At 54.1% G+C, this 17,378-nt stretch overlaps 7 protein-coding genes across 7 annotated transcripts; 5 read left to right on the forward strand and 2 right to left on the reverse strand.

The window, feature by feature from the left end:
* Window positions 1-502: 502 nt before the first annotated feature.
* On the reverse strand, window positions 503-2,359 carry RHO25_009609 (uncharacterized protein; the record flags this gene model as incomplete). Its single annotated transcript, XM_023601139.2, has 1 exon — window positions 503-2,359. The coding sequence occupies one exon, from the start codon at window positions 2,357-2,359 to the stop codon at window positions 503-505; it is 1,857 nt and encodes a 618-aa protein (XP_023453165.2).
* A 196-nt stretch (window positions 2,360-2,555) lies between these two features.
* CYT21 (mitochondrial 37S ribosomal protein bS16m) lies at window positions 2,556-3,103 on the forward strand (the record flags this gene model as incomplete). Its single annotated transcript, XM_023601140.2, has 2 exons — window positions 2,556-2,831; window positions 2,900-3,103. The coding sequence occupies 2 exons, from the start codon at window positions 2,556-2,558 to the stop codon at window positions 3,101-3,103; spliced, it is 480 nt and encodes a 159-aa protein (XP_023453166.1).
* A 696-nt stretch (window positions 3,104-3,799) lies between these two features.
* RHO25_009611 (uncharacterized protein) lies at window positions 3,800-5,028 on the reverse strand (the record flags this gene model as incomplete). Its single annotated transcript, XM_023601141.2, has 2 exons — window positions 3,800-4,545; window positions 4,596-5,028. 2 exons carry the CDS (start codon window positions 5,026-5,028, stop codon window positions 3,800-3,802), a joined length of 1,179 nt encoding a protein of 392 aa, XP_023453159.1.
* Window positions 5,029-5,833: 805 nt separating this feature from the next.
* Window positions 5,834-7,396, forward strand: RHO25_009612 (uncharacterized protein; the record flags this gene model as incomplete). The annotated part of the gene is made up of 1 exon (XM_023601142.2): window positions 5,834-7,396. One exon carries the CDS (start codon window positions 5,834-5,836, stop codon window positions 7,394-7,396), a length of 1,563 nt encoding a protein of 520 aa, XP_023453160.1.
* A 420-nt stretch (window positions 7,397-7,816) lies between these two features.
* RHO25_009613 (uncharacterized protein) lies at window positions 7,817-8,370 on the forward strand (the record flags this gene model as incomplete). Its single annotated transcript, XM_023601143.2, has 2 exons — window positions 7,817-8,049; window positions 8,151-8,370. The coding sequence occupies 2 exons, from the start codon at window positions 7,817-7,819 to the stop codon at window positions 8,368-8,370; spliced, it is 453 nt and encodes a 150-aa protein (XP_023453258.1).
* A 1,004-nt stretch (window positions 8,371-9,374) lies between these two features.
* Window positions 9,375-11,029, forward strand: RHO25_009614 (uncharacterized protein; the record flags this gene model as incomplete). Its single annotated transcript, XM_023601144.2, has 2 exons — window positions 9,375-9,873; window positions 9,933-11,029. 2 exons carry the CDS (start codon window positions 9,375-9,377, stop codon window positions 11,027-11,029), a joined length of 1,596 nt encoding a protein of 531 aa, XP_023453649.1.
* A 4,151-nt stretch (window positions 11,030-15,180) lies between these two features.
* On the forward strand, window positions 15,181-16,834 carry RHO25_009615 (uncharacterized protein; the record flags this gene model as incomplete). The annotated part of the gene is made up of 4 exons (XM_023601145.2): window positions 15,181-15,292; window positions 15,376-15,644; window positions 15,899-15,946; window positions 16,139-16,834. 4 exons carry the CDS (start codon window positions 15,181-15,183, stop codon window positions 16,832-16,834), a joined length of 1,125 nt encoding a protein of 374 aa, XP_023453651.2.
* Between the last annotated feature and the right edge of the window lie 544 nt (window positions 16,835-17,378).

A 17,378-nucleotide genomic window follows, 5' to 3' on the forward strand; every position in this document is an offset into this window, starting at 1 on the left:
AGCCCTACCTCGACAAACACTTCTCCTCCCGACTCACCCGACCTCGAAGACGACATTCCTTCAACGTTGAGCTTAGTACATCTTCTCAATCCGTACATCAACGATCCATTTTTCAGGGACGATGGCCAATCGCGCCATCCTTCGATTCATGATGTGATCTTGATGTGCAGAGCTGGACATGCAGCGCAGGAGAGGAGAAGACGAGAATGAGAGGATATCTCTGATGAAGGGAAGGGAGAAGTGTGAACAGGAAGATGAAGCCGCGTTCAAAAGCGAACTTTGTGCGAAGAGATGACCTATGATGGCATGGAAGTAAATAGTTGCTCAGGCTTGAGCACTGAGGGCTAGTGCACGTCGGTGCCTTTCCGCGAAAGTTTCAGGTAGTCCCGCATAGTCTACGCCGTAAACTTTCGATCTCTCTTGAATACTGAAAGAAAAGCGCTAAATGGGTATCTCGTCTCTTACACTGCTTTGTCTTCATACATGCTCACCATCAGGCGTTTCATTCTCCAGCTTTCTTCGATGGCGTCGAGCTCTTGCTTCCACTCCCACCACTCTTGTTTAGTAGACTTTGGAAGTACTCCTCCAACTTATCCACATCGAGCGGAGCCTTACTCTCCGGACTCTTCATACCACTTCCAGGTGTCTCCTTACTACCGCTGGCATCAATTCTATTCCCGCCTGGCCCTCTTGGCTTAGGAGTGTGGGTTCTCGTGCTGGAAGGAGGACTCATCGGGCCGTCACCATTATCTCTCGTCTGTGGTCGTTTGAGGGCGTTGATAGCTGCTTCAGCGGTAATCGTGTCGTAGCTCACACCACCTACGTTGAACGACACTTCGCCGAGTTCGCTCAGAGCGCCTGTAGATTCGCCTGCTGGAAGGCCCCCAACGCGAGTCGAGCTGCCTGATAGTCCTGTGTGAGATACGCCAGAATTGTGCCCCTTCGACTCGCGTTCACGGTCTTGAGCTTCAAGCTGTTGGAGGTGCTCTCGCATTTCAGCCAAAAATCTCTGATCTGGTTTCGTGACCACTTCGATCTGGGGTGGCTTTGGCGCTTTGTGTGCTTGAGGATCGAGAACCCTTCTCTCATAAGACTGCACAGCAGATGGCAGCATCTTTGAAGGTGACATCGGCTCTGCCATGTCGTCGGCATCTTCGAGGACCGGAGAGCTTTCGTAGACCTCTGCGCCGCCGCTGGCTGCTTTCTCCCCTGATTTCGAATCCTCCGTTGGCGGTGAAGCCTGTGGTTTTGGAGGAGGTGGAGGCTGTAGATCGGCTAGCCACCCATTGACAATATCCTCAGGAGAGAAGGTCTCACTCAGAGTCCGAATGAAAGCAGGACTATCCCATCCAGCAGGAATCACAATGGCCATGCGATCCATAAATTCATGCTTGACAGCAAGCTCCTCCTTCTTCTCAGCAGCAGATCCGGAGCGGGTCCTCTTCGGGCTCAATGTGGCGAGATCTAGTCCGATCGAGTTGAAAACGACCTTTTGAGGTTCACTCAATGGACTGCCGGGTGGCTGTGGTGGTGCAGCAGACGTGGTGTATATCAGTGCACTTAGGGGGTGTAAAGGAAGTATCACGGTCCGTAAGCACTGGGAAACGTAGTCAAAGTCCTCCTCTTTGTATCCCTCTTTGAACAGCTCTTCTTGTGCCTCGGTATGCTGTGCTACCACCGTAATAGACAATTGAGCCTCTTTCAATATGTCCAGCGGGTCCGTTGCAGGTATCCCCGGTTGCAATAGTGCCTGGGCGAGTAATTGTAGCCAGCGTTTCAATTGTACTAAGAACTTCCAAGGCTCCTTCCAACTCAACAGTATGCACACTCCTGGTAGTCGAGGTCCCTCTGTGGTGGTGTCTTCGCTCTCGTTCTGCTCAGCGTCTGGTGATTCTCCCTCTGAATGCTTCTTGCCCTGCAACAGCCCTCTCAGTGTCCCGGCATATTCTTCCGTCGGCTCTGGCAATGTATGCACTTCCAGACGAGCGACTTCCTCCGACTCTGCTCCAAGGACCTGTACACCAGTCCCGCTCTGCTGTGGCGGAGAATACAGCGTCACATGCCCATAGCCATACGCGTACTTGTTGCTCAATCGCAGTTCTCCTTTCGGCTTTTGTTGCCGTTTATCCTGGTTCCTCGTCGGGGGTTGAGCAGGAGGCGGTCGAGCAAGACTTTGAATGAAGGAGCGTTGGTCGTCAGGCGATCCTCCACAGACAATTAGTTCCCGATGCTGCACGGCTTGTGTTCGATTCCTGGCTTGGGCGTCTCGGGTTTGGCGGAGGAGATTCGACCAGATGTCGGTACGCTGCTCTTTCTTGCGCTTCGGTTGTCGTTCGACCATCGACGTGGGACGAGACATTGTTGTGGTGGCCATGCTGTGAGTTGGTAGTCTGTCTCGCCAACTTTCACGGGAAACGCGTGAGCTTGCCTGCCACTTGCACATGTAAACGCGCCAGTCACGTGCAGCAACCGGCGAACTCGTTCACCTCCGTCCGACATCTCGAGGGACAGAGTATCGCATTGCTGCCACCACACCAGATAATTACACATCCACCATGGTCCTCCGACTCCGTCTCGCGCGCGTCTCCACGCCCACAGGCGCAAAGCGCCATGCTCCCTTCTACAACATCGTCCTCGCCCAAGACAAGACCGCCCGCGACTCCAAACCCATGGAAGTCCTAGGCACATACGACCCCATACCCAAACTTCCTGTAGGCGCCGAACCTGGCCAAAAGAAACAAAAAGACATCAAAATCGACGTTAGCAGAGCAAAATACTGGTTGGGAGTCGGAGCGCAACCTAGTGATACGGTTTGGAGGTTATTGAGCATGGTAAGTCCTGATCCCAGACATCTTCCCTGTGGATTGCACATGAAAGCTAACTGTAGTAAAATATACAGATCGGTCTCCTCGAGCCACGATATCTGCCCTCAGGCCCTCAGACCCTCAAAGCCGCCCGCTTCCCAACACATTTACCAAGAGAAGATAGACAACAGCAACAACAAGATAATTTGGAACGTATAAGGAAACGCATCGCGCCGTTCAGGTCAGGCAACGGACCAGTATCACAGGCAGTCGAGGATCTGAAGTCTTCAAGACAATAGTGGAAGAAGCTGCGCCAGCAAGCACCACCAGTCCTATGAACCCGAATGCGGTGTGAAGCGATAGAACGGGCCAAGGAGAGGAGGAAATTCCGTGAGAACAGGGCCAAACGCCCGCTTCTCCACGACATAGCAGCGCTCTTCTGGTGGAAGAGTTGGAGGTATGCCGAGAGCCGCAATGTACGATCATGCTCTGATCGAGTGCCTGCCAGAAATAATTGGTATTGGAGCACAGGGAGGTCACAGCGAGCCAAGAATGAAAGGCAAAATATGCCGACGCAGGCTGCCAACTGCACAGGAAATTGTACATATCCGCATGAGCAACGTGTATGAGAGTGGAAAGCTGCAATGCACAACCACAGAGAGACCAACAAAACGCGAGCAAAATTGTCCTCGATCTGGAGTGGACAAATGACCAACATGTAAAATATATTACTTTCTGCAGTACGGCAAACTAGCTAAGTGGGTACTCGTCTGGGTATTGCTGTCTTTTACATCCGCTATTCGCACTTGCTCGCCTCCAAACAACGCTCTCGAAAAGCCAAGATACATATGAAACAGGATCTGAAGTGGTATCTGTCTGCTGCAGAATAGTCTGTCCCGTCCGAAGTCGTGGAGGAGTGAAATCGCCACGCCAGACGCTGGCAGACAAAGGTAATAGCGCAGTTATGCGGGGGAATCCACCATCTGTCCAGGCTTCTAGTGCTGTGCGCCGGCGTCGGTCTCGTCATCCTCGTGGACGCTTGGCTGGATCGGAGTGTGTTCGCGTCCCATTCGGCTTTCGAGCTCCTTCAATTGCGATTCGCGAGCAAGCAGCTCTTGCCTCTTCTCGTTGATCTCACGCTGCACCTTGATCTCAATCTCACGCAGCTTCTCCTCTTCACGGCGCAGCTGCTCCTCCTTGAGACGGACAGATTGCGAGGCGAGTGACTGTGGGTCAAGGCTGTCGCTCTCAGTGGTGATGCCAGATGCCTCGTTGGCGCTCGCAACGCTCTTGGAAAGCTTCTCGGTACGGTAGTTCTCGTAGAGGAAGTCGTGTGTGATCTCCTTCAAATCCGCCAAGTGAGAGTGCAACAGGGCAGATCGAATCGCCAAAAAGTCGCTATGCTTGGGATTCTCCACCTCGACCACACCCCATGGGTATTGACGAGCGCGTACACGACGTCCATCGATCTCAATCACATCCTCGGATCCAACGATGGCAAACGGCATCAGTCCCCGCAGCTCCGCGTTCTCCTCAACTGTGTCCTCATCGTCCTCTTCGATATCGTATGGGAAGTTGTAAACTGGAATGCGGTAGTGCTCGATGTCCTCCATGATCAGCTTTTTGCTCTCGGCGACCTCGTATTGTGTCAGCGAATCGGCCTTGCCGATCACGGGGATAACGTTGACGCGGGGACTGAGACGGCGCATGAGTTCGATGTCGAGCTCGCGAAGACCGTGACCTGAATCATTGTTAGCTTGCGCTACTGCAGAGCATGCTGGTTCGACACACCTGTGGGCTGGATGAAGTAGAGGAGCACGTGGACTCTGTTGTCGCGGAATCGAGGATTACGCTTGATTCTGCTCTCCTCAGCCAGAATGTCATCGTACTGCCTCTCCAAGAAAGACACTATCTCGTGGAAAGAAGCCTCGTTGTCGATGCTATCGCCAAAGCCGGGTGTATCAACGATGGTCAACGACACTCGGGTGCCTTCCTCATCCAGCTCCAATTCCACAGTCACAGGCTTGATCTTGACGCCCTCCTCAATGTGCGCAGTAGTCGGGTCATCGGCATCCATGGGTTGCAGGACTTGCTTCCCGCACAGAGTGTTGACGAAGGTCGTTCGGCCTGTGCCGGAGGCACCACAGACCATCAGGCAGAACTGAATACCCTTCTTGACATTCTTCTTGCGGCGCAGCTTGATGTGGGAGGTGGAGGTAGACATGTTGGTGCTAGCGGGCGAGTTCGAGCGCCAGGAGGCTATCCTGAGCGGTTGTTCTCGGAGGAGCGAGAGGGATGTTCAGGAGGATGGAGCTGATAATGCCACTGTCAGCTACTGCATGGGATATGCAACGATGGAGAGCGCGGAGTTGCTCATGTGTTGGAATTGCGGTCGACGTGGCTCCACCGCCCTCCCCCGAATTGCGCGGCCATTGGATTTGGGAAACAACTCACATTTGCTCTCGCGACCGATGCGCAATGGCAAAACAGACGAATCCGAGTCAGACCGCTGGGCAGTGGTATGAGACAGCAGGAGACGATGTATGGAAGCAGACGAGCAAGCGAACGGGCAACTGCTGTGGACCGCGCGAGTGCTGGGGGGAGCAGGCAAAGGGAAGTCGCGCAAAGGGGGCTCGCACAGGGATCGCGCTTGGCAGCGGCGGGTGCTGCCGCCGCCATCCATTTTCGCGGTCTGGGGCAAGCACTAACAACTTCGTTTGTCCGTGCGTGCTTCACGCGTGCATGTGATGTCTTTCTTGTCCATCACCTGCAACTTCGTCTTCAACTTCAACTTCACCCTCCTTCGCCGCCATCCCAGATAAACGCCCGAGCGCGTCGACAACCACCTTGCCGTTGCCTGTCAAGATTGCCGTTCCGTGCCCGATTTGCCATCGACCCTGCCAAGATCCGCCGGACCTTGTCGATATGGCAAATAGTCTAACAGTTTGATACATAGGCCGCAAGCAAGCATTGCTGAAATCGAAGCTTCGGAAAGAGTCAAAACTCCAGAACACGTCGAAGAGCCCGCGATGAATACGCGTGAAGCTATCCAGCCGTCGAACACTCCGAATGTACTCTCCATCTCATACTCGACATCACGCAGGCGATTCGTGACTGGCCTAAGCGATGGCTTTCGCGCGTTCCGTACAGACAATTGCTTCTTCACACGCCGGGCGGACTCTCCGCCTCACGGTGCCACAGCGATTGTAGAAGCTCTGGACGACAGATGGTTTGCTTTCGTAGCCAAGAACAAGTCTCAGGACGCAAGTCCCAACATTTATGTGTGGTATGATGCCGTGCTCGGCCAGGAGACGAAGAGACACGATCTTCACGAGCCAATCAAAGGCTTGCGACTGGGGTACTCATGGTCGGCCGTCGTACTCAAAGAGAGAGCCATAGTGTTCATGTACCAGGAGCTGCAACACAAGGCACGCACACCAGCGCAAGGCGATGGCAGTGGCTCTGATCAGACTGAGGTGGTGCATGACGCTAAATTCGTTGCGCCGAACAAAGCGCACTCGCTCTACCGGACTTCAGCGAACCCGTACGGACTTGCAGCACTCTGCGACGACCTGCTAGTGCTACCTGCAGAAAGCACAGGGCAAGTACAACTAATCACATTGGCTGAGAAGGGTGCATGTCCAAAGCGGGTGCTTAAAGCACACAACTCCGCCCTCCGGTGCATGGCACTCTCGTCCGATGGTTCACTACTGGCAACCACAAGCGAGCAAGGGACGCTGATACGTGTCTGGAGCACAAAAACGACAGATCAACTGGCTGAATTCCGCCGTGGTATGGACCACTCAGTCATCTATAGCTTGGCGTTCAGCCCGGGCAACAGATTCGTGGCATCGACGAGTGACAAAGGCACGCTTCACGTCTTCGACCTGCACCCAAAGGATCCGGCAGAAGCTGCGAATACGGCACAAGAGCGTGAAGCTGAGCAGAAGAAACATCGTAAAGCTCCATCTTACGCTCACCATCGCCTGTCTGGAGGCACCGGCTTTGACCATGATTCACTCTCGGGCATGTCTGGAGGTCTAGCATCTCCGGCGCCATCCACCGCCATTGGCGGAGGTCCCGGAACTGGCTATCATGGCAGTGTTCAGGAATATTATGGCCTTCGGGCTCCACCAACATCGGCTTCGCCTCCTGCACGAGATGCCGCCGTCTCGGCAATGGCAGCTCTCAAGCTCAGCCCATTTATGCCAAGAGCAGTCCGCGACGTACGCAGTGTTGCTTCCGCACCATTCTACACTGGCACAGATCCGCCGCACTGGCAAGGAGGTCCAGAGCATATCTGGACAGTCACACCAAACGGCACGAAAAAGCGCGTCACGAACCCGGTGTTGCCTCTTCCAAATGACCCGAGTGGGCGACCACCAAAGGGAATATTGGCTTTCCAGCCTGCCGCTGAAGGCCACAACGACGATAATGGTGTTTCCTTGTACGTGATCGGTGGAGGAAGTGACGCTCGCTGGGAGCTGTTTGACCTGCTGCCGATGGCACCCAGCGAGTCGAATCCAGGAGGCGGATGGGCCTTGTTGAACAAAGGATTCAGAAGATACCTCACACGTCAGTTTGCGGACTGATGGAGTGATGACGGATGACGGATTACGAATTACGGATTACGAATCATGGATGGCGCATGACGGATGACTTGGAGAAGACCTTTTCAGCGATGGTGTTCTGGAGTCGGAGACACGGTTCTCTTATGCATTGGCATTGGGCCGGAGTACCACCGAAACATGTCCATAAAGTTGAAACGCGCGAGATCTGCTGGTGCTGAAATATGGGTACGGGCGCTCTACGCAAGACAGTCGTAGAGTCTGGACCACAGTTCCCGCATCATCCGTATGAACTGTTGCGTCCCCTATAAGGGAGCCTTTCGTCCTTTGGCACTTTCTCTTCTTGAACATACCTCCAAAATTGTTTCCTGGTGAAACTATTGACTACGTTCCTTAGATTCTGTTCCTTCCTGTCACATCCTGCAACCCATTCAGAACATCGAAATGCAATTCACTATCGTCACAGCTCTGGCGGCCACACTGGCATGTACCGTCACAGCAACCCTTGACCCGGCTCTTTCCCACTCTGAAGGACAACGCCCAACAAAATACAACTGCGATGCCACCAAGAAGTCAATAGCAATCCAAGCCGCTGAGTGCTCTCACAACACGCGTACCCACGAAAAACAGACGTTCGCTGTCTTCGTTATTGATCATCAGTATGATGACAACCATGGGTAAGCTGTCCCTGCTGCATGCGCTCGACTTCATACTCGAGTCATTACTCGAGATGCTACTCACCAGTGCCTTGTCTGTAACACCTGCTCACACTTCCTAGTGCTCCATACGGCAATTGCTCCGCATACACTTGCGAGCCTCCCGCGACGCCTGGACAAATGAAGGATGATGTGAACTACTGGACGTTCTTCTGGGAGGAAGGGTATGGCGCTGAGCCTGGCGAGGGGGTAGGATGTATCAAGGATCCGAACACTGGAGAGTGTGGGTGTGAGGATAGCAAGGATGGAAAGTTTACCGCAGGCAAGACCGATTGCGTGTGAGCGAGTTGTGGTAGGACGTTTATGGCAATGTGTAGGAGAATGCAAGCTTGTGGAGATCGAGAGTCTGGTGTACACACTGCAGTATCTTGCTATGTTTCGCTGCTATCCTACTTGCTGGTCACGAGAGGTTGACATGCCGTCGAACGACCGGAACAATAGGGTTGTGGCGAGAAAATGTTCGTCGGCCTTGGTCGTTGTGGGTATCAAGTGAAAGTCCTGTCTCCCAAGCCATCTACCGCGCATTGAACGAACGAGACCTTCAGCGGAACCGCCAACCCAGAGTCCGAGTTGTCAGCACTGAGAAAATAGTGAATTTGCAGGAGATGGCATGAAGATCTGGCGTGAATTCGTGAAACCAATCCCTGCTCTTCAGCCACATCATCATCGCTCGCCCGCGTCCGCGTGTTCGGCACACCCGCCCGGACTCGTTCAGTGCGACAACTCTCACACAAGCACAGCCTCCTTCAATTGCGCAACAGAGAATTCTAGCCCAGTCACAGCCTGAACATAATCGCGCAACATCAAAACTCCGCTGGCCCGCGAGAACACGACACAGGGACTCCGAAGGAACTTGTGCGACGTCGCCGAGGCCAGAGACAAGACCGATCAAGCAACGCGCCGAGACACAACCTGCAGCTGCGCGAGGCTTAGTCTATAAAACGACCCTGGAAGCCAGGAAGTACCGGAGGATACCACTTTGCACTGCCGAGTTTGCGTTGCTCGACGAAGCGACAAGAATAGAGTGGCTTTGCTATCGTCACGAGAGGGAAGGAACATCATAAGCTGCTGGCCGGCCGTACACAAGGACATCATTCTGAGTTGACGCAACACAACAAGAGCTTGAAAACAGGACAGACATTGCAGGTGGGAGAGGAAGAACGAGCGTGGCTTCTGGGCACCACATACTTGAGTGTACACGCGGACAACCGATGGTGACACTCATCTCGCGGTAGCACGTCGCTCTGCTTGACACAATCGCATCCAAGCGGCCGGGAAAATCGAAAATGGCAATCTGCAACACCACGCTCGAAGATGCGTACATCCACGAAACACCACTATGGAAAGGCATGACATTCCACCACTTTGGCCTCTTAATCTCCGCAATATTCGGCCTGATCTCAGTCGTAATATCACTCTTCCTCATCTGGCGACACGCAACACACTACCTCGTTCCTGGCGAACAAAAACACATCATAAGGATATTATTCATGGTGCCAGTGTACTCCGTCGTCAGCTTCCTGAGTTATCTCTACTATCGACACGCGGTGTACTTTGATGTTTTACGAGACTGCTATGAAGCGTTTGCGATCAGCTCATTCTTCGCGTTGCTGTGCCATTATTGTGCGCCGACGCTGCATGATCAGAAGGGATACTTTCGGCATGTGGTACCTGTCAATTGGTTTTGGGGAGTTTTTGGGCTGCAGAAATGTACGGGAGGAGAGAACAAAGGGCCATTTAGAAAGCCCAGGAGCGGATTGACGTGGTTCAACGTGATATGGGTCGGTGAGTGGGAAGCAACGTGCGTGGTATTGCTCATGGCAACGGCTGACTGTCTACTGCAGGCATTTTCCAATACTGCTTCATTCGAGTCTTCTTCACAATCGTGTCCGTGATCACGCAGGCTTTCGACAAATACTGCGAAGCTTCTCTGTCGCCCGCATTCGCACACATCTGGGTCCTGGTGTTCGAGTGTATCTCGGTGACCATTGCCATGTTTATGGTGGTCCAATTCTACATCCAGCTTAAGGAGGATCTCGCCGAACACAAGCCCTTCCTAAAAGTCCTCAGCATCAAGCTCGTCATCTTTTTCTCCTTCTGGCAAACAATAGTCATATCACTATTATCCTCTGAATCGGTCGGTGTGCTGAAACCCACGGAGAAGCTTGCGGAAGGAGACATCCAAATCGGCATCCCCAGTGTACTCCTTTGCGTGGAGATGGCCATTTTCGCAGTTATGCATATGTTTGCGTACCCATGGAAGCCCTACTCACTCAAACATAATCCGAAGCTTGCAACGGGATCTTCCTACAATGGAGATGGAAACGTACCAAGATATACTGGCGGCTTCATGGGCTGGAGAGCAATCGCAGATTCTTTCAATCCGTGGGACATCATCACCGCTAGCGCAAGAGGCTTCAGATGGCTATTCGTGGGTGTCCGAAAGAGACATAATGATCCGAGCTACATGCCCGCGAACAAGTTGACCGAGCAAACGACTGGCTACAATGGACCTTCTTTCGCAGGAAATGGAGAGACCGCAACTGAGCTGCAACGACCATCTGGTCGGCACGCCGCAGCAGCGCCTTTAGATGGTGAAGACGATAGAACCGGCCTCCTTGGTGGGGCGCAAGTTCCTGCGAAAGTCCATCAGGACGATCATTACGACGTGAGGAGGTACTCTCCACCTCCTGCTGCTATGACTGGCGGCTTAGACATGAAACCTTCAGATTGGAGAGATGAGCATGAAGACACGGCGCCGGCCGTAGGGTATCATCCTGGCATTGGACCTCCGCCTGGCTCGACAATACCTGTGGGAAGAGAGGGCGATGTGCATCCTCTCTATCGTGGGCAAAGTCCGCAGCCTCCGCCTCAGCAGCAGCAACAGTGGAATGTATGGGGAGGCGTGCAAGGTGAACAGCAACAGAGTCCTTATCGATGACGGCCATGATCATGACGATAGATTCATGAATGTTGATGAGGATGGTTTTTGGCTACGGATCAGGGTAATCTGCTTTGGCTGCATCTGGGCTTTGCGAGGCGTTATTGGGGAACGGGACAAGATACCACTGCTATCGATTTTGACATTGTGCGAACCAGACCAAGCGAATCTTCTGACTCCGGTTCGCCCACTGCTTCCAGGAAAAGACTCCTTCCTCGTTCACACTCTCACGGTAGTTTCTCATCGCTTTCCGTTGCGGCCCTGCATCACTTTTCATAGCGTGCGTTGTCGTTCTCATTTAATTTAGAGCCGGAAGGGTTCTCATGTTCCTGCGCCTCGTGTCCAAACATGTGTTGTTCGACTTGACACCTGGTCTATCATTGTGCTCAGAACCACAGCGGCAAAAGAACTTCGGCTCTCTTCTTGTTACACATCATTACAGACTTATCAACAACTTATTACCATTAGAATCATCGGAAGTCCACACTTGGCATCCCTTCCTTGAAACTCAAATCTCGATGACGAGAACAACCGCCTTGCCGCCAACACCATCGTAAACGGTCTACGTCATCTGTGCAGCGCGGCTCGGACACGACAAAAGGAGAAAGTCGCGAAACGGAAAGGGCGACTCATGATGCACGGCAGACGCACTCAACAGGTAACAGAAAAAATTGTGGGTAGGATCCCCTTCTTTTGGACTTCAATCTTTGGTGCGCGCTCGGGCCGCGAGATGAAGATCTACTGAAATTACCCTTTTGAGAAGTACGTGTCCTGCACTCCTGTTCCCTTTCGCGCCGGGCACGCGAGCGCGGTTCACGGAGGGAGGAAGGGAAGTTCGGTGTTTCGCAATTCTTGCGTTGGACGTCTGGCGCTGCGTGGGTGGCACGCTCTCTCAACTGGTTCTGTAGTTTGTGTTTGATGGTTCGGCGTTCGTTGGTTGGTCAGTTGAGTTGCTTGAGATCCCTGCCAAGGCGTTTCGTCTACAAGTTTACAAGTTTGTGGCTATGTAGGTGGATCTTGCCTGTTTTGTGCTCCGGCAACACGAACGCACGATGTACCCACGAGGTGACGACTGGTCGTGACCGGGGTCGTTGGATATAGTGATCATGCAGACATGAAGTCATTGTCAGGAGGTGAGAGGTGCTTCACGAGCGCCATTGGCCACTATGAGCAAGCGAAGATGGTGTTCGTTCATGTCGGCAATATGATTGAGCAACGGCTCTGCAGTCTGTGGGAGGTTCGATGCCTGGGCTGCGCGGGTGGTGTGAGAGAGCATGTGAAGAAGACCTTTCGACATGGGCTCTGCAATTGATGAGGTAACGTGGTAATACAACTTTCAGCTCTGACGGAGCTGTTGGATACTGGGTTCATCGCGGAAACAAGATGTCGATCCAGCTGCAGAAGATCGTGGAGTATCTGAACTGCGACCTCGTCGTGTTTCATCGAGAGTGAGATCCAGTTTACCCGCCGCATGGCTGACCACAGCGTGCAACATTTCGTGAAATCTGATTGACGCAACGTTGCAATTCGCCTGGGATTTAGCATGATCGCTTTCGCAGCCAGGTCGAGAGGTGCTCCAATCGACGAATCATAATGCGCTCAGAATTTGGCTCGCTGGACGCGTGTCTGATGCATGTTGCTGATCCAGATATGTGTGCTGGTCGCAGCGCTGGAGCATGCATTGTGGTATCTCATGCGCACAGGACGAATGGGGTGGGAGAACTGTTGTGCTACGCGAGGCGAGATCTTGGGTGGGTGGGCTTCAAATCTCCGTTGGCATCCAAAGGCATAATCCGGCGGCGGTGCCATACCCGTGAGCGGTGTATTTGCTGAAAGTATTCAGACGTACCGGCTTCGGCCTTTACCTATGTCCACGACAAGTCTGTATCTAAAGCTGTTCTTGCCGTCAGTGCACTAGCGTGGGAAGTGACTGTACTGATGCGAATTGCTCTTTCCGAACATGTTCGTGGTCGTGCGCGGGGTAAGGACGAGGCACAGAATGAGGTCCGGAAAAAACCCCGATCAGCTCGGGCAGTCCACAGGACGCCGAAGGGCGTATTTGGTGAACGGCAGACCAAGCCACGGTGAAGCTGTGTGCAATGCAAGTTTCAGCAGGAAGCCTCGTCATGATGTGAGGTCGGCAATGCACAGGATCCCAACTCGGATGGCGGCTGTCCAGGGCCGCTGCTGAGTGTACCGGGGTATAGCTGCGTGGCTGCATGAAGGGTGGGAGGATATAGGCTGTTTGCGAGTGGGATGCTGCGAACTGGAGAACGTGGTCTGGTCTTTCGTTCATGTGCGCTCGTGCCTGGCAAGCATTGCACACCGTAGCTTCCCATTGTGTGATTGTGCCTCATCATGTGGTACTGATCCCGGTAGCAATGCTGTCTTCGTATCGCGCCGCCATACATGTAGTCCCGCGTATCTGTGTACTCATGAAGCGGCAGGCTTGGAGTGGCAAATACGGTGGTCGATGGCAAAGTTCTGTCATCCGAGCACAGTGCAGAGCTATAGACACGGGAGTGTCCTCGAGGTGTGGTGGCAAAGTTACGGCAGAGGGCTCGCACAGCTAAAAGCAGCAGATGGAGGATTCAATGCGATCTGGTCGACGTAGCGCCGTGCAGTAGCTCGGACTCGTGTTTGGCAGGTACTCGTACTCGCGCCATCGAGGCCGAGGACGAGATGATTTTTGGTGGGCGCGGAGCAACAATGTTTCCTAGGCACTGGGCAGCATTCCAGTGTTTCGCCCTACGCGCAGGCCTGTGGACAGTAGCACGTTTTGGGCTGGTGCTGATAGTTAGCACGCCGCACCACGTCCGTTTCTCACCACTTTGATTCACCCCGTGAGATTCCAGATTCCTCCTCTTCGTTGACCGCGCAGGCATTGGCTTTGCCGAGCAGAGCTACCGCGGAACAAGACGCAATCAACGCGCAGCTGTCCACCACCCCGCCAGCGGCAGCAAGCAGGTAGCTCGGGCTGGGACTCTTGGAGCTGAGAGGAGCTTGCGGAGGCATTGCATGCGACAAGGCTGGTATCGTTGTGCGAGGTTCAGCCAAGGCAGAGGCAGCAGCTAGTGGGCTTGGGTGTGGTCGCCCAAGGGCATTTCACGCATATCGACCAGCACGTTCTGCGAGAGGACGAAGTGATCGTCACGAGAGCGTTGCGCGCCATTCGCCGGACCGCACGAGACATGGATCTGGCAGTGCAGGGGTGATGCGAACGACGAAGCACCATCGCAACCGGAAAACGCTGGCTCCGCAAGCCACATCCTCGACGCTGTTCTTACCAACATTCGACTGTCTCTCATCAGTGCATTCTGCTCACTGCTCATCTACGCACCACCACTCTCTCGCCATACGTGCAGCACACACCTCGACAGACCTCGCCGCCGTCGCCCCGCGGTAGGAGTCGTCGCCGCTCCGCCCAAGCCCAGCAGCGCGCCTGCCCTCCGATCGAGCCGGAGTGGGCCGCAGAGTTGGAGCTAGCGCTGCATCTCAATCTGCGCGCTGGGCGCTGTTCCTCTCGCTTCTGCCGCCTGCCGCGCACTGCTGCTGCTGCTTCCTCCCAGCTCTGCTCTGCACTGGCCTGACTGTCGCTCGACCAGCACCTGCGACATTTCTCTCTTCACCACCCCAACGCTCGCTTTTCCCCACCGCTACTGCTTCCGCTCTGTTCTTTCCTTGGTGCGAGCGTGTGTCCTCACTACCGCCCATCGCACTCCCACGACGACGACCGACGACGTGTTTCGCGGCACCCACCAGGACCTCTTGATCGGATCTCCTTCGCTTTCTGCTACTCCACCCGCACGACTTGCTGGTCAAGCACGCTTCGATACTCCACCTGCAAGACCCCGTCTTGCCTAATACTCCGCCGACCGCATCTCCGAACGACGCTCCTCACCCTCCTGCCGACATCGACTCGCCTGCAGCAAGACGTCTCGCTCTCGAACACGCTGTGGCCGAACTCCTGGTCGCCAAGCCTCGTTGAAACATCGGAACTCGAGCCATTGAAGGACATCATCTGTATGAGCTCATCGCGACTATAGCCAGAAGGCGGCAGCCAGACCAGCGATATTCTTACACGGCCCCGTGGACTGCTGTTCCCTGCAGTCCGAACTTCACCGCCGTTCACGGTCATGAAAATGCACAACATGCTCCCTTTCCGAGCAGTCCTTCTCCTCTCGGGCGTGTCGGTACTAGCCCAGAGTGGTCTCGTGCAGCAGTATTGCTCGAGCGACAATACGGGCTCCGACTTCAGTGCAAGTAAGTTATTTCCACCAGGACGATGATGGAAGGCGCACGACGCGTCTTCCTTGGCCAGGCCCCAACACTAACCTCACCCCTAGTCACCAATATCTACCAGTCCAACGGAGCGTGTCGCGATTCATGCGCGTCCGAATATGCATTCGCCGTCGTGCAGTGGCAGTCATGTTGGTGCACCAATGTCGCGCCCGGCGACACGACCTCCGTGAGCGATTGCGGCGAAGACTGTCCCGGATATCCCTCAGAGAAATGCGGCAACAGAGATAGTGGCCTCTATGGCTACATCGCTCTCAACAGAAGCCCGACTAGCACAGCAGGCGGGTCCAGACCGTCACCGACGACTCCACGACAGGTCAGTATTCTCCTCCCCATTGCATGTGAGCACAGCACTTCCAAGCCGATCCTTGGAAGGACTCCCTGTCCATCCCTCTCGTCAGATGTGAGACCATGGCAAGCCCATCTTGCCTCGTTGGAGCAGCGTCCATGATCATCTCGGCCCCCCGGAAGTCACGTCTTCAAAGCACACTGATGCACCAACCCACCATGATTCACCTACGCACTCGCATCTCTCCACTCCGGCGATTGTATTGACCGATGGCACTGCAGCGACCAACGACAGCACCATCTCCAACACAAGAACCAGAGACGAGTTATGTGAGTATAACAGTGACGCCGAGCGCGGAAGTCTCAGTCTCAATTGTTACTCTCAGCACGAGTAAACAGACCAGTGTATGCTTGCGACGTATTTCATCTCACGCACAACATTGCGGCGGGAACCGGATCCGATCTGAAGCTTGACATGTCTGACCGCAGCATTTGACACGTACTGACATATTCTTGCCGCAGACATCGTCCCGCACCTCGGAGACCCCTGAATCGACATTCGAACCGGTCACAGAGGTCATCATGACCACGATCTCGGGTGCTGTCGTGACACAGACCGTTACAAGCACCCCTGTGGCTGCGCCGGAGTCCAATGATGGCCAGCAGCCGTTGCACAGGAGTGACAACATGTCAGCAGGGACCATTGCTGGAATTGTCATTGGCATTCTCGCCGCTTTTGCAATCTTGGGTGCCGCACTCTTCTTTTGCTGGAGACGGCGGAAGCAAGATTCAACCGAGGATGGTGATGGCGCCGCAGTGGCCGGTGGAAAGCGTTTGGGACGGAATGTCAGCGTCCTGAGCAAAGCTGGACTGCTAGCCCGGACCCAACCAAGCATGGGCGAACACGACGACTCGTACTACGTCACACCTGCCACGGGCCAGAATAGTGTTCGACACTCGATGATGTTCGGACCAAGCGCCGGCGAAGGCGTCAATCCTGCGAGCCCCTTGGGTAGTAGCCACGGGAGCGACAACAGCAGGAGGATGTCCAAGCCCATGGTGTACGATCAACGTCTCAACCCGTCGGCTCTCTTCGCCAATGCAGAGGCGAACGGTAGCCGGATATCGATGCAAGATCAACAAGACTACAGTCGGCCACTCGGTGTCGTGAACCCGGATCCGCGGCCTAGCTTTGAATCTAGGATGAGTAGAGCTTGATCATGCCTTCGAAACGGCGACGATGACGATATTACATTTCCTTACACACCGATTTACACGACGACGGAATGCACATAGCGAAGGCGTTTTTGGGAGAGAGAAAGAGGCGGGGCTTTGTATGCTCACGCATGTTTTCTTTTCAGCAATGGTGGTGCGCGCTTCACCGTGGGACCGGCACCAAACCACTTTACATCTTATGCAAGCACACATTTGCATCTCAGCTGTTGACGAAGAAACCCAGTCAAGGGTTAAAAGACGGGACGACATGTAAGATTGTCGAAATACATACAGCGAACCAGCACGTACCAGACATTCTCGACGATGCAGAGCAAAGAGGAAAGACGACGGCTCTAATTGGGACGCTACGTAATTATGTTTGTATCGTATGGATGACAATACTGGCAGGACCTCATTCACTTCTGTTTGCTATCAGCCTCTTGTCTCTTACTGACTTCAGCCCCCCACTGCCTGTGCCTGTCTCGATCTTGTGCAGTACTGGGCAGCCAGGCTCTTATCATGAGCACTGCGCGCCCAGATCGTACTG

The sequence above is a fragment of the Cercospora beticola genome, chromosome 6, assembly GCF_033473495.1.
Source record: "Cercospora beticola chromosome 6, complete sequence".
NCBI lineage: Eukaryota > Fungi > Ascomycota > Dothideomycetes > Mycosphaerellales > Mycosphaerellaceae > Cercospora > Cercospora beticola.